The sequence below is a fragment of the Mizuhopecten yessoensis genome, unplaced genomic scaffold (assembly GCF_002113885.1).
Source record: "Mizuhopecten yessoensis strain PY_sf001 unplaced genomic scaffold, ASM211388v2 scaffold716133, whole genome shotgun sequence".
In the NCBI taxonomy this organism is placed as follows: Eukaryota; Metazoa; Mollusca; class Bivalvia; order Pectinida; family Pectinidae; genus Mizuhopecten; species Mizuhopecten yessoensis.
The window spans coordinates 38,363-53,811 of NW_018479964.1; the positions used below are offsets into that span (position 1 = coordinate 38,363).

At 38.4% G+C, this 15,449-nt stretch overlaps 1 protein-coding gene across 1 annotated transcript in view; it reads right to left on the bottom strand.

Annotated features, from left to right (window-relative positions):
- The window catches only part of LOC110441797, a 36,901-nt gene extending 21,678 nt beyond the window's left edge, over positions 1-15,223 (bottom strand). Inside the window, exon 1 of the mRNA XM_021485050.1 lies at positions 14,392-15,223. Coding sequence (XP_021340725.1) covers positions 14,392-14,671 — 280 coding nt within the window. The 5' untranslated portion in view covers positions 14,672-15,223. The remainder of the gene's footprint in view (positions 1-14,391) is intronic.
- Between the last annotated feature and the right edge of the window lie 226 nt (positions 15,224-15,449).

Here is a 15,449-nt window from a genome sequence, read left to right on the forward strand (position 1 = left end):
TAGCGCTGATCATTGATCTGATGCCGACTATATAGTGCTATCACACTGAACAAATAGACCTATGGCACCATGCACAGCATTCCGCCCGGTCACATTATATTGAAAACTGAAGCATTAAATGTTGCCATTCACTTAAATGCTGAACGGTAAGCAGGGAATAACAACTACAATTTTAATCAAAAGGCCCATAAGCCTTATGGGTCACCCGAGTTCCGATATTTTGTATTTAGTATATGACTGTAAACATAAATATTAGATAATATTCAAAAACACCAGAACGGCCTTATCCAATGTCTAGCATGCATATTTAAGACTGGAGTGTATTTGATTCCGGCATGTATTGGTCAAAGACATTTTAGCACCACCGAATCCCCATGCATGAAGTATGGGAGAGTAATGAAACTCCAATTTTGATAAACCACCTTTTGACCCTTTCTAAATATAAAAGTAGTTGTTTCCAGCATATCTGGGTCTGAAGAAAATTGTTGAAATTTAAGCCAATTTGACCCCTTTGTCCCTACCAATCAGCCCTTTGAGATAGGACAGGGTCAACATATTCATAGCATCAAACTTTCAAGTCATGATTATAATTCCAATCAAGCCCGAAATATTTCCAAAAGAACTTCAACCAGGGGCGAATGTAAAGCCCGGGTGTAATGAGATTCACAATTCGAACAAAGCACCTCAATACCCTTCTATGTATAAAGAGTATTTGTTTCTAGCATAACTGGGTCTGAAAAAGATAGTTGAAATTTATGCCAATTTGACCCTTTTTGGCCCTGCCCTCAGCCCCTTGGGGTGGGCCAGGCTTTAAATATTCATAGTGCCGTACCACTGCCATCTATGGGTTATAATCTAAACCATGTTTGAATTATTTCCAATTGAAAATGAAAAGAATATACCCAAATGTATAATTTTCCTATTTAAACTATACTAAATTTCAGCCCTTCCCCGGGGGCCCTGCAGGTAGGACGTAATAATTGTACCTGCTGCCTCCATTGCATGATCATGAGAGGCGACTAAATTTGGGATCGGATCTTTTCTCTTCTTTATAAACAACTTTCTTCTTCCTAAAGTCTCCCTTGACAATGCCTCGCTTTTGACCTTAAGTTAAGCTTCGCCCCGGTGAGGAAGGCTTTTGGTTGTGTCCCCTGTCCGAGAGATACCCCAGACTGTAAAAGAAGTAGTTTCTACTCCTGCTTAACGCTCAGAAATTTAGGAGTGGGACGACTGGTTCGCCCGTTTGGGGTGTCCTGCTGGGTGTCTCCGGCAATATGTTTCAACGAGGTAGCACTATAAAGTCGGCATCAGTTCCGCCCTATTACAAGGAGGCAAACACGAACATATCGCAGCCTCCCAAAACACACGCATACACTACACGCATGCATATTGCAAACAGGGAAGCCGTCCTTAAATCACCATAGCTGTTGATAGCACGTTAAAAAAAAATACTTACCAAAACCAAACGTGTTGTCCGGGGGTCTTAAGACGATTGCTGAAATTTGATCACTTTATCTTTGGCCACGGAAGGTTTCTTTAAAGTTTCATTGTAATTGATCAGGGGTTTGTGAGAAGAAGTCGAAAATGTTATGTGGAATAAACTGTTTACGGGCGAACGACGGACAAAAGGCAATTAAAAAACCGGGTGTTTTTCGCCCTGGGGACAGAACCCATTGTCTTCCTCCCCTAGGCGAACGCTCGATATAAATGCCAAAAGTGAGGTGTTACCAAAGTAGCGGACACACAAGCAAATCCCTAATTTTGCAGGGGTTCAACATTAACCGCCCTTTACGTTACACTTTACTCGATCCCAAACCGGCAGGGCGAGTCTCGATCCTCAGTACAGCGTCCGTGCATTTAATAAATGACTATTTATACTTAGTTTACAAGGACGGGACTTATGTAAGTTTACATTCTTTACATATTTCCACCAATCAAGTTTTAGTAAGAAGTATTTATTTTTGTTCAGCCACTTTAACGATTGGTATAACTAATTAGATAGGAATACCAAAGACAATCTCTCATTTTGAAACGAAACGTTCATTTTGGTAAATGTCTGCCTCTCTTGGAGTTCCTAATTTGAAGGGCTTACATACAAATAAAAAGCTAGTTTTTTTTCAAAATACTGTTACACAAACTAATCATGTCTGTTTCACCTATAAAACACGTAAGACTATTTTGTCTACTACAAAAAGCAGCTTCAAAGTTCAAAGATCTGCGTTGCAATGGGTGTTTAGACATATTAGAGAGACTATAAGAAGGGAAGTAATGTAGTAACTATGTTGGTAATTGTTTTTGTTCGTAAACTCAAACTCTTTTAAAGCAGAAAGAGAAACATGAGTAGTCGGGGAAATTGATTTATGATTTTTTTTTTATTGTTCCTTCTTTCGTTTAATATGAAATGTCAAGGAAAATAAAGATACATTAGAGTCTTAAATATACTAGTCTGTAAATACATTTATCTTCTGCATGTGTCAGTGCTATGCGATACTTTTATATTACTGAAAATCATGCTTTCGCTATCGCCCTTATATTATCCAATATCTCACAGCTGCCGATTCCCGCGAGTTTCTATCTGTTTATGATGGTTTAATGATGTCGGCAGCTGTCTGTCACGTAGGTTGCCTAGCAACAGTCCATTGGCTGCCCTGGGGATGTGTTGAGGACATCATTTGCGAGGCTGTAGAAAAGAGAGTGGCTAAAACGCTTCTAAATATCTAACTTCCAGCTATAGTAATATGGAATTGAACCAATAAAACGAATGCTTTCACAACAACGAATGCTCGTCTCGTTTTCTGTATTCCTTTTCGTCGTTTATTTCCTGTAATCGTATAATATTTCTATTTTATGTTTTTTTTTTTAAATATGCATATTTACAAAGATTATTTGTTTGTGTTGTGGTAAGTTTTTTTTTATTTTTTTTTGGGGGGGGGGGGGGGTGTCAATATGAGCTTTCTGTGTCCTGTGACCTTAACTTCTAACAAGAGTACCGCGGGGCGGAACAATATACGCCCGTTGAATGCCATATAGTGTTATATACTTTCTTACATTGAAATAAGATCTGCATCATTCTAAGAGTGGTTAGCTGACATGTAGGAGAAAATCTCCGGATAAAAATTACTGAAATGAACAAAGGGCAATAACTTTTGCAAAAATCATCGAATCAAAATTCTTTTCAAGGAAACACAACATCATATCATGATTATTTAGCCTACTAAATTTCGAAGAAAACTCAAAAAATGTAGGAGGAAATTGCCGGACAAAAAATCAAATACTAAAATAAACAAAGGGCAATAACTTATAGAAAAATTGTCAAATCAAAATTCTTTTCAGGGCGACACATCTTCATATCATGATGATAATGTATACCAAGTTTCAAAAAGATCCGATTAAAAAAAATGTAGGAGGGGATTGCCGGAAAAAAATCAAATACTGAAATGAACAAAGTGCAATAACTTTTGCAAAATTGTCAAATCAAAATTCTGTTAAGGGAGACGCAACTTCATATCGTGATTATAATGCATACCAAGTTTCAAAAAGATCGGTCGAAAAATGTAGGAGTAGATTGCCGGACAAACGAAAGTTTACGCCGGACGGACGGACAACGCCATACCATAATAAAAACGTTTATCCGGCGCACATCTTCTATACAGTTGTACCTGGAATATCCAGATTTGGTCTCCAAGGACAACTTTGTACAGTGCAAAAGTAAGGTCACTGTGACCCATGACTCGTTTTGAAAATGTTACCCGGGGCGTATCTTCTATACTAATCACCTGGAGTAATCGGTTTGGTGTACAAGGACATGTTGGGATGGCAGAGTGAGATAATTAGGTCACTGTGATCTATTACTGCACCTAACTTTTGAAACAAATTGTCCGGGGCATATTTTTTGTACTATTCACCTGGAGTAACAATTTGGTGTACAAGGACAGCTTGGGTGACGGTGTGTAGAGAGTAAGATTAAGTCTACCGTGACATATGAATTGATCTTTGACTTTTAATTTTGAAAAAGTTTGACACAAGTGTACTGTTTGTGTTAAATATATAAATTCTTACCACTGGGGGACTATGGACTGCCTTACGACAATTTGCCTTGTTTTGTTTATCATATTAATTAGGTAATTCAAGGACGTGTTGAATGTATCCGTGTACATGTATGTACGCTGGAGGCAAAGTGTGTTAGTTTGGTTTGGTTTTATTTTGCTTTGTTTTACTTGCTATTAACATCCAAACTCATTTATGGACTTGCCTCCATGTGTATGCATCTCCTTTCAATAGTGGGGAATCTCTGAAATACCATTCCGAACGCATCCAACATAGTAGTCCACCTGGTCACAGTATACTAGCAACCTGCTAACCATGCAGTTATACCATAACCCGGAATGCTTAACACAAAGCATGGTTATTGCATTGTATACATAAACTACCGTATATAATCCACACAGGGATAATATAAAAAAAAATTCATAATACATTGATATACATGCTTGCATTTCCCCATTGTATTCAGTAGTGAAGCACTCAAAACTCGACTTCACACTTCCACTAAACCAAACCAACTTACAATTTTTTGAATGAGCTCCAGGAATTTCTATGAATGCTTTAAAGATGGGACTTACATTTTAAGTACAGTGGACATGAATTAATGGCTAATTGTTGACAGATCACTGTTCATGCAATATGTACTACATCATTTACCAAAAAAAACGCATAAAATATACGGAGGGTAATGATACATTAAGAAAATGTTGTACACAATTACATGCAAGAGGTAAATTGAATGCATCCATATAAGGTAAGCTAATGTAACATAATTTAACCATAAACAATTGATTGGCGACTCGTGTAAGAGCTGCATTTGTTAACATAATAATGCACATCTATTGTGAAGTTGAGCATTGATAAATGATCACGCTGAACATTAGCATTAAGTTTAGACAATAAACATGAAGTGAACACGGCCATACTTTAATTATGCAAGGAAATGGAATGAAAGTTGTTTGGTATTCCCGTGGCAATCTATTTATAGAATGCAATATCGCGATGTTAAATGCCAGGGTTAGTAATCTGTGTTTTGGCATATAGGTACCCATACACACACTGGAAGCAAGGGGCTGAGGCTTACATTAGCAATTACAGGGGAAATCTATAATGTTATGGAAAGGAAACCTGCTCTTGGTGTGGGTTTGAATTTCAATTGAGATATATGTTATGATGTTTCGTAGTGTAAATACATCAAACTGGAAAACTACTAAATGTTTAAAGTACACAAATATATATGAGTGTTTGGATAGACGTGGGCATTTATATAACATTAAATGTCTAGAAATACAGATGTATACCTATATTATTAAGAGACTACATCACTGCGTTTGGTTTGGATTGTAACTATCTTGTTAAATGTTCTATGAACAATAATTTATTGATCATTTAAAGACGTGCCGTCATGTGACACATGCATTCGTACATTTGTGTATATTTGCAGAACTCTCTGAAATGCCATGCCGAAGGCAGTATTCCGCTCGGTCACATTATACTGACAATGTGAATGACTAAGCAAATACATATTTAGGTTACCATTATTTCATAGATTTTGTAAGATTTAACATCCTATTAACAGCTAAGGTAATTTAAGGACGTTCCTAAGGCAATAATGCTACTGTAACCACCTTACTGATCTATTATGCCGTAGGCGAGAGCATTAAGCACAGTATTTAATCTGGTCATATTATACACACATTTTTGTATATCCCTAAGATCTTTGAATGGTTCAATGTGGCATCCCATGCAATGCTCATTATTATGTAGCCGCGTGTGCAGTTTAATGTGATCTACCTGGCAAATGTTTCGCGGTTGGTGTAGTTTGACGCGAGTTTAGCACGAAATATATATTTCGGTGTTAAATGTTTAACAAAGCATCAATAGTACACGGTATAAAACACATGACTCCAGTATGTCGTCGTGTGGCATGCGTAGCATGACATGGCATTTCAATTTCCCTGCATACACACACGCAAGCAAGCACGCATACTCTACTTACATGGAGGCACGTCCTTAAATGACCTTAGCTGTTAATAGGACGTTAACAAAACTAAACCAAACCAAATGTGTATTAAGTTAAGCATGGCATCACTACTACATTGTTTATAAAGCGTAGCACGACATCGGTATAATGTGGTGTTAACAATGAAGAATTGCATGGCATTAACGTAGGTAGATATATAAATTGAGTCAATAATTGATATAGTTCGGCATGTTGCGTTATGTGGACATTCTGTGTCGAATGTATCTATTATTATTCTAGCTTCACATGACGGGGAACACGCCTTTAGGGTAACCACACAGAAACCAGTATAACACCAAATGTTCACACAACCAGATACTAAAATGTAACATATCTGACGGGGTTTAGGGTCAGCTACCAAGGAAGTTTCTGATCGGGTTGAGACATCAACAAGGATTGGTGTACATTTTTCGTCTCAACGCAAGACAAAAAACTTATCCAGTCGTTGGTTAATAATTATGCGGCACCACTTCGATCCACATTTGTACCATCTTTGTTGGGGAGCAAATGTTTGCTACCATTTAGCAAAACCTAATCGCAGTTGGTGATACAACGATACATCAGCTATTTTAGCATATCCAGGACCTACACTATGTGTTACATGTACCTTCGAAACAGACTGTAACGGTGATTGTTTCACCTATGCCGTCCAGGAAGTGCGAGTCCAGAATATACTTTAATGTAGTCAATTATTTGTTTGATAGTGTATGTTATTTATTTTTGACAATACTTGAGTTGAAAATGAATCGTTGGATCTGTAATAATTTCGTTATGATTTCCGCAGGGCGGGGATCGAGAAAAGAATACATCTGCTATTGCCAAGTGGATCTATCGTAAGAAGCGGCTGATGCGGAAACCCCTGCAGTATTGTGGATTCGCTTTTGTGATTTGTATAAATCTGATGTATCCATTGCAACATTTGAGCTCTTTCTATTTCTTTCTACTTCTTACTTCCTTTAATTTCCTAACGCACTGCTTGGAAAACCTCCCGTTTGGCCTTAATGTTGAGCGTTCGCCCAGGTGATAAAGACAATGGGTTCTGTTTCCAGGCCGGGACATACCAAAATCTTTAAAAATGTGACTGTTTTTCCCTGCTTAACGTTCAGCTTTAAGGGTAATTGCAACAACTAATTCACCTGTTGTCGGTATAATGTGACCTGACGGAATGATGTGCTGGGTGCCTTCGGAATGGTATTTCAGCGTTATGGTACTATAAAGTCGGCACTAGAACCGCGCTATCACAATGAGGCAAGAGGACCAACATACCATATCTCCGGCACACGTACACGCGTGCATGCTTACACAACACACAAGGTGACACGTCCTTTAATGAACTTAGCTGTTAATAGGAAGTTTAACAAAATAAAAACCATCTCTCCAGAGTGCGATATGATAAGTAACCTCTTGGGAGTTAGCCTGGATGTTTTGGTTGGAATTACTTCGTGTAAAGTCCTATTTACAGCAAAAACAAAAAAGACTAGATCCATATTTGCAGTGTATGTAAATGTGTCTCCTTGCGACAGCGCTAATCTGATGCCGACTAAAACAGCACTACATTCTTTTCCTATTTCGAACGGACAGGAGACCAGGTGAACACAATTGATTGTGTCTTTTATGATTAGTTCACGTTCTCTTGGTGAACGTTTTGATTGGCATCAAGGTTGGCAATGCATTCCCCTTCATAGATCCCACAGTGCTTTTTTAACAAAAATTGGCCAGTTATAGCCTTTTCTGCTGCAATAGGTTTATCCAAATCGTCAAGTCTTTAATATTGCATGCGAATAATCAGCATTTATCAATTTTAAAACGGGGTTTCTCTGAGGCCTATTTTACGACTAGTAAATTCGTTGTCATCTGCTCTAGGACAGGTTCTATTTGCGCCCGTGGGCAATCACCGACTGACAGTGTTACCAGGCGTTTCGATTCAAATAAATGTAACACCGGCGGACAAGCCGGAGTACACATGACCGTAGGTTTCACAACCATTCCCAAGAAGTTCGTTTCAAAGAGTATATGTATCTAAGCATACTTGAAGAATTTTGAGCTGCCAAACAAACACAAGTAATCGGACATTTCTGTCTCTGTTAATTCCGCGATTACAATAAACATCGTTATAAAATGACGGCTAATCTGTATACCAATATCATAACGAATCACGAACACTTGTTTCAACTCCATGCAAACAATTCCGACGTACGCATAATACATCTTTTTATCACATACTTACTACTCAATACGCAATTCACGCCCAATATGATACGACTAAAATCACGTGACCCTTACAGACCGGCCGGTCGGAAAATGCATATCACGTATCAGACCGGCCGGTCGGAAAATGCATATCAGGATTTTCGGAACACCTCGTGACTATTCGGTCCGGAATACATCTAGAGTTATCGTGCCGTTTCTATGCGTGCGCAGCAGACGATATTCTATGAAAAAATGTCGCGTTCGGCTCAAGGCGAGATGATTTTGAACTCGTTGGCAAATAGGATAATGGATTTGGACGATCTTATTGACAAACAAAACATGGCGAAGGAACACGACGAAGCGGAGAATGTCGTTTTAACAGAAACTATTAATGAGGTCATGTGTGAGGACGAGACCGAGTCAACTCGCCATTTTGTGGAACAGATGAGAATTGTAAACACTGTACGTAAAACTGTATCTGACCTGAACAAGTTTACAATTTATGATTTTGATTCTGATAAAATAAATTTGCCAAATGAACATCAGACCAAAAGTGAAGCTGATCAAATGGACATGTGATAGAATCATCAAATGGACATAGGCCATATTATCGGACACGAAGATTAACGTAAACAGACAGACTATTGTTGCAATTGTGTTTTTATTTCATTGAAGTGTGTTGATCACCAAAGTTACAATTTTTACAACCGACACACTAAAATTGGCATTTTTTACACTTTTTTTCTAATATACATTTTCTATCGATGATCTTTGGTAAAAATTGCTTGAAATTAAGTTCGTAATTGATAATTGAAAAAATAAAGATCGCCCAAAATTTATGTTCAAATAAATATATGATAAACAGAATAAAACATGGTAAAATTCATACCACATGCCATATCAGCCCTCGACCAATATCAGACCTCGGGCTAAAGCCATCGGTCTGATATTGGGTCCTCGGGCTGATGTGACATGTGATATGTTCTTTACCATGTAATATTCTCTATATAGCAGTATTAGCAGCCCCAGCATGTTGGGGATCGAGAAAAGAATAAACCTGCTGTAACCCACTTCATGGATCTTAAGAGGCAACTAATGTCGGAACCCCCTACAAAATTAGAGTATACTTTGGGACACAAAAGCTACCATAATAAAAATAAAATAAAATAGGTTTTGTCCAAAAGCCGGGACATACCAAAGTCCTTAAAATTGGTAGTTGTTATGTCCCTGCTTAACGTTCAGTATTTAGGGGAAAGGCAACAACTCCAATGTTTGAAGGCAGTCCAGTCTTCAAACTCTCCTCTCGTCTGTGAAGATCCGTTGAAAAATTAAAACAATATTTACAGCATACGTTCTACAATTATTGGGAACACAGCACACCAGTCATTCGCATAAAAACCGAATAGAAAGGTTACTCATTGCTTTTGGTTTTGGTTTGGTTTAGTATTGTTTAACGTCCTATTAACAGGTAAGGTCATTTAAGGACGGCCTCCCCTGTGTGCAAGATGCATGCCTGTAGTGTATGCGTGTGTATTTTGGGAGGCTGCGAAATGTTCGTGTTTGCGTTCAGCAGGCGTAGAAACTGCAATTTTTACAGACTCTGGTATGTCTCGGCCAGGGGACAGAACCGAAAGCCTTCCTCTCAGGAAGCCGAATTGTCCATGGTAGCTGTTTCGGTTGATGATGATGGGTCTTAACTACGTGGTCTGAATGTCTTTACAACGATCGATCATGATATTATTTTTTTACTCGAAAACGAAACCTCTTATTCTAATCGCTGGAATAGATAGGAAACATATCGTAATATCTCCATCCTTAGCCTTCAAAAAAAAATATGTTCATATTTTTAAAGTGTACCCTGAACGTTTTGCTATATCAAGCTATGAAAATACTTCATAATATTCAATAAAAGACTAAGAAGGTGCGAACGCCGAGATATTGTGATTTATCTGAAAACACTTTTGGCTCAACGGCGATCGCCTCGATATGGGTAGCCCACATCTGTGACGTCACAAGTCCAACGCTGTTAAAATAGCCCCATAGGAATATACCGGGAAGCTTCGGTCGTGCGTTTGATATGTGAGCTGTTTAGCTACTTATATGACATATTCCGTCGTCACTTACTTGTGTAGAAAATATTTAAAGACTGCATACATATTTTTTTTTCAATTTTAACGATGAAATGAGTTTCTCCTGAGGAGGCAAACGGTGTGTTGAATGCTATCTAAATAACGTAAGTGGTTAACGTAGTGACTGTAAAGAACAGATCGAACTGAAATAGAGCTAATGAAAATAATGCAAATGAAACATCGCCGATAGCTAAACCCACTAGAAGAGTTGTATGCATAATTATACACGTTAGTCAAATTATTTTGAGATATTGTACACATACTGCAATTTTCATTTTTGGTCATTTTACTTTATGGTTACAATAAAAGGACGTGTGAATTGTATGCATACATGCGTCCATGTGTGCTGGAGGCGGTATGTTGATATGTTTGTCTCCTTGTTAGTTGGTTATTGGATTATTTACGGCCCTTCAACATGAGAAGGTCATAAGGGCCAATAAAAAGTAAATAAAAAATGTTTAAGGAAATTACATCAAAGAAATGAAAGGGTAGACGAAAAACGTGAACTTGAATTGTAAAAGTGGCTATGGTTAGTTATATCATCTTGAACAGATCAATAGTTTTTCGGTAGGTTAGAATTATAGGGATATTGACCGTTACATGAATTAGAAATAGAAATGGGCTGCAATGTTATAACAAGTGTTATACTGTAAATGGTACGTTGCTTTTCAATAAGTAAAAATGTGTGATGTATGAAAGATCACTCCAGAGACGGGAAATAATCTGGTCTCCGCGGTTTTCTCTATAACTTGGATACCATTCAACGATTTTAGGTTTAACAGAGTGTAATTTGTCTACGCAATGAATCCGATTGTTTTGCCGCTTTGACCTTACCTACAGCATTTGTTATTAACGGTTTAAAACAATTTAAATGAAAAATGCGCGGATCTGATGCCGATTTAAGGGTGCTACCTCACTGAAATATCCTGCGGAAGGCACCAATCACAGTGTTCCACAACAAATGGACGGAGGCCGTTTGTAGAAGACAAGTCTAGATAAGTAGGATCGAATCCTTGAATTTGCACATTTGTAACGTAGCTAACAAATCTTTTTGATCTTGTTTGGTTTTGTTATTATATGGTTAAACTGTACTTAAACATTCTATTTACAGCCGAAGTCGTTTACATGCTTAAAAGTGTAAAAGGAATGCATTCAGGTGTCACTAAAAAAAAATATACCGAAGGCACCAAACACAGTATGCCGTCCGGTCACATTACGCTGACAACGGGTGAACCAGTTGCTGACATTACCCTTAATGCTGAACATTAAGCAAGGAATGCGATTTACGAGTTTTAAGGGCTTTGTATGTCCGGTCCTGGGGACAGAACCCATTGGCTTCCTCGACTGGGCGAACGCCCGACAATACATTAAATCCAATAGTGAGGTATTGCTAAGTAAGGCTCTAGGATATAAAAAGTAAAGAGGAATACAAAGAACCAAATATCGCAATAGATGTAGCAGATTTATTTTGGTCGCTTTTGCGTCCCGAAATAGAGGACACAAAAACAAATCCCCAATTCTGCACTGGGTTTCCCACATAAGTCGCCTATTTCGATCATTTTTTCTCGGTACAGGGGTGTCATATTTTTTCTCTTCGGTGTCCTCTTCAAAGAAGACAAGGAATTATGCACCCGATTATGCAGTGGCCACATTAATCCGCATTAACGTTCAAGCAGTGGGATACAGTAGGTTTTGTTTACTTCTTCAATGTTACTCCTGCATGCACACACGCAAACACAAAACACATAGAGGCACGTCCTTAAATGACTTGTGGGGAACCTACAAATTTGAGAAAGATCCCTCAAGTTATTCCCGAGAAATAGTACAAACAAACCTTAAATGTCAAAAATCGAAGCCTGTCTGCCATTTTGTTTATCTCAATAGTAAATATGCTAACTAAGGACCAAGGGGGGAACCTACCTATAAAATTTGAGAATGATCTCTCCACTACTTATTGAGAAACAGCGATAAAAAACATTCACTTTCAAAATCCAAGAAGGCTGCCATTCGGCCATTTTGTTTATCTGATCTGTCTCAAAAGTTAACCTGCACAACGAATGACCAAGGAAAACCTGCACATCAAATTTCAGAAAGATTCCTCTAGTACTTCCTGAACAATAGCGATAAAAACATTCAAAATCAAAATCCGTGATGGCTGCCTTTCGTCCATTTTGTTTATCTGATCCGTCTCAAAAGTTAACCTGCACAACGAATGACCAAGGAAAACCTGCTTATCAAATTTCAGAAAGATTCCTCCTGTACCTCCAGAGAAATAGTGATAACAAACCTTCACTATCAAAATCCAAGATGGCGGCCATGTTGTGTATCCGATCAGTCTCAGAAGTTGCCCTCCACAACTAGAGACCAAGGGAAACCTACCTATGAAATATGAGAAAGATCCCTCTCTTTCTTCATGAGAAATAGCGATAACAAACCTTCACTAACAAAATCCAAGATAGCTGCCTATCGGCCATGTTGTTTATCCGATCAGTCTCAAAAGATGCCCTGCACAACTAGTAACCAAGGGGAACCTACCTGTGAAATTCGAGAAATTTCCCCCCGGTACTTCTTGAGAAATAGCGACAACACGAATTGTTTAAGGACGCACGACGGACAACGTACGCAGGGTTATATGAATAGTCCACTATCAGATGATGGTAGGCTAATAAAAGATTGTATACATGAGCGATATTTTCCTGTATTCGATGTAGAATATAAATGTATATTTTCTTTCCATTCCACGTTGATCTGAAGATACACATGGTCTTCTCGGACATATTGCAGCCTCCCCAAAACACACGCATAGCCTACACACATGCATCTTGCACACAGGGGAGGCCGTCCTTAAATGACCATAGCTGTTGATCGGCCGTTAAACAATACTAAACCAAACCAAACTGTGACGATAACAGCCTACATTACTTCGTACAAAAAGGGCTCACAATGGTCACTGACTAGATGCTATTTTCATATTTTAAATTAGGTGATAACCCTAGGGAAAGTTGCGACAGTGCAATCACGATATACCCCCGCAAATTTCAAAACCACCAAAAGAAACGAGGATTTAAAGATATTTTTGAGTGTTTTCGTCACATTCTGGGACTCTGCTGTGGATTGGTGACGTCAGAAATACTGAAAGTGAGGCGAAATTCCCTTTCGGGGTCACGTTATTGTTCGTATTTTTTTTTACGAAAATTGGGGTCTGTTAGAGAGTTGATTGCTAATTGGAATAATTACTCAAGCTGATTATGGACAATATGTTTGGTATTTGTTTTATTTTGTTCAACGTCCTATTAACAGCTAAGGTTATTTAATGACATACCTCCGTGCGTGTTGTGTATGGGTGCATGTGTGCTGGCGACGGTATGTTGGTGTAATTACCTCCTTGTGAAAGCACGGATCTGATGCCGACTTTGTAGTGCTATCTAACTGAAAACAAACATACCAAAGGCACCAATCCATTATAGTATTCCTCCCGGTCACATAATATTGACAACGGATGAACCAGTTGTTGTTATTCCCCTAAATGTTTGCAGGGAATAACAACTACCACTTTTAATGAATTTGGTATGTCCCGACCCGGTGACAGAACCCATTGCCTTCCTCGCCTTCGCGAACGTTAAAAAGTCAAGTCTAAAGTGAGGTGTAAAAGTTAGTTTAAAGTAGGAGATATAAATATCTCAAATAATGAATTGGTGCAGCAGATCTATTTTGGTTGCTTTAGTAAATTCCCAAAATTCTGTAATTCCCCTCATTAGTCGCCTCTTACATTACGTGCAGTGGGTAACAGCAAGTGTTCATTACTCGATCCCGAACCCGCAGGGGTGTGCACAATAATAAATATTTGACAAATATCAAAGTATTTTTATCTGATTTTTGAAATGTAAATTGTATTAATTTAAATAACACCCTTACGTCATATTTCGTATATATTACCCATAAATATAGTCATGCTAACAAAGTAGGATTTACTAATATGATATGAAACTAATTACATATACTTACTTGTTACATTGCTGTTTTTCTCTGCATTTTCAGAGAGGACATATACCTTCACGTCCACATGAATTACGTCACACACTTGACGTAATTTGTTAAGTGTTATCTCCGATACCTGATATATCCTGTTGGCTGTGACCTTATCACTTTGAACACAATCGGATGAAACCAATGTCGAACGTAGTGACGACAGAAAGACGCACGTGATTAGTACATAAGACGTAAAACATGATACGTGTTTAGCCCGTGTGTTTCTATTGACACCGAAATGACGAACCAGTTCCATACCTGCTCATTACACACCCGCCAATTTGGCGTAATGGGATTTTGTCCTGGCGACTTAATCACGGCTAAATTAAAATCAATTGACAACGAAGCATTCTAGGAGCACCTCCTGAATTCCTGAACCACAGTACACTAAAAGCAATGCTCGCCGCTGTCCAACACCAGTCGCAACACTATAATGAAATATCCCCACGTAATGTTCTTCACCGTCTGAATCTTTTTATCTGCAGTAGTCATATGATATCGCATGGGCACCGATGGTGATCCAATTAACGAGACACAAATACCCCTGGACGAAGTATAACCCTGTTAATTTTACCATGTGTATGCATAAACATATATTTATACCGAACGCTGCTGTTACTTTGCCAGCTAAACTACTAGTATACTCACAGTGGACCGAACGTAATAACGACGCCTACAAAAGGCGTGTATATGTTAGCTACACTGCTGCTACAGAATAAAATCCAGTGCGTTAGTGTTGTTATTGGAGACATCCAATGCGACAACTACATTCAAGGGTTCTATTTCAACTTATGTCATTTTTGGGTGTTGTGTTAGCCACATATATCCAACGAACTCCATCGACGATAAAATGTATACTAAATCATTAAGCTGAGCGAAACGTTAAAAATAAAAGGTTATCGAACAGAGCGCTGCTCCTTAAACTAACTCTTGACAACAGGTGCTGCCGATTTTCCTGGAGGCCTGGCTTGGTCCTTAGGGGCAGTCATACTGTTGAATTTTATGTGCCTCTAGTAACACACACTGTTTTTTTG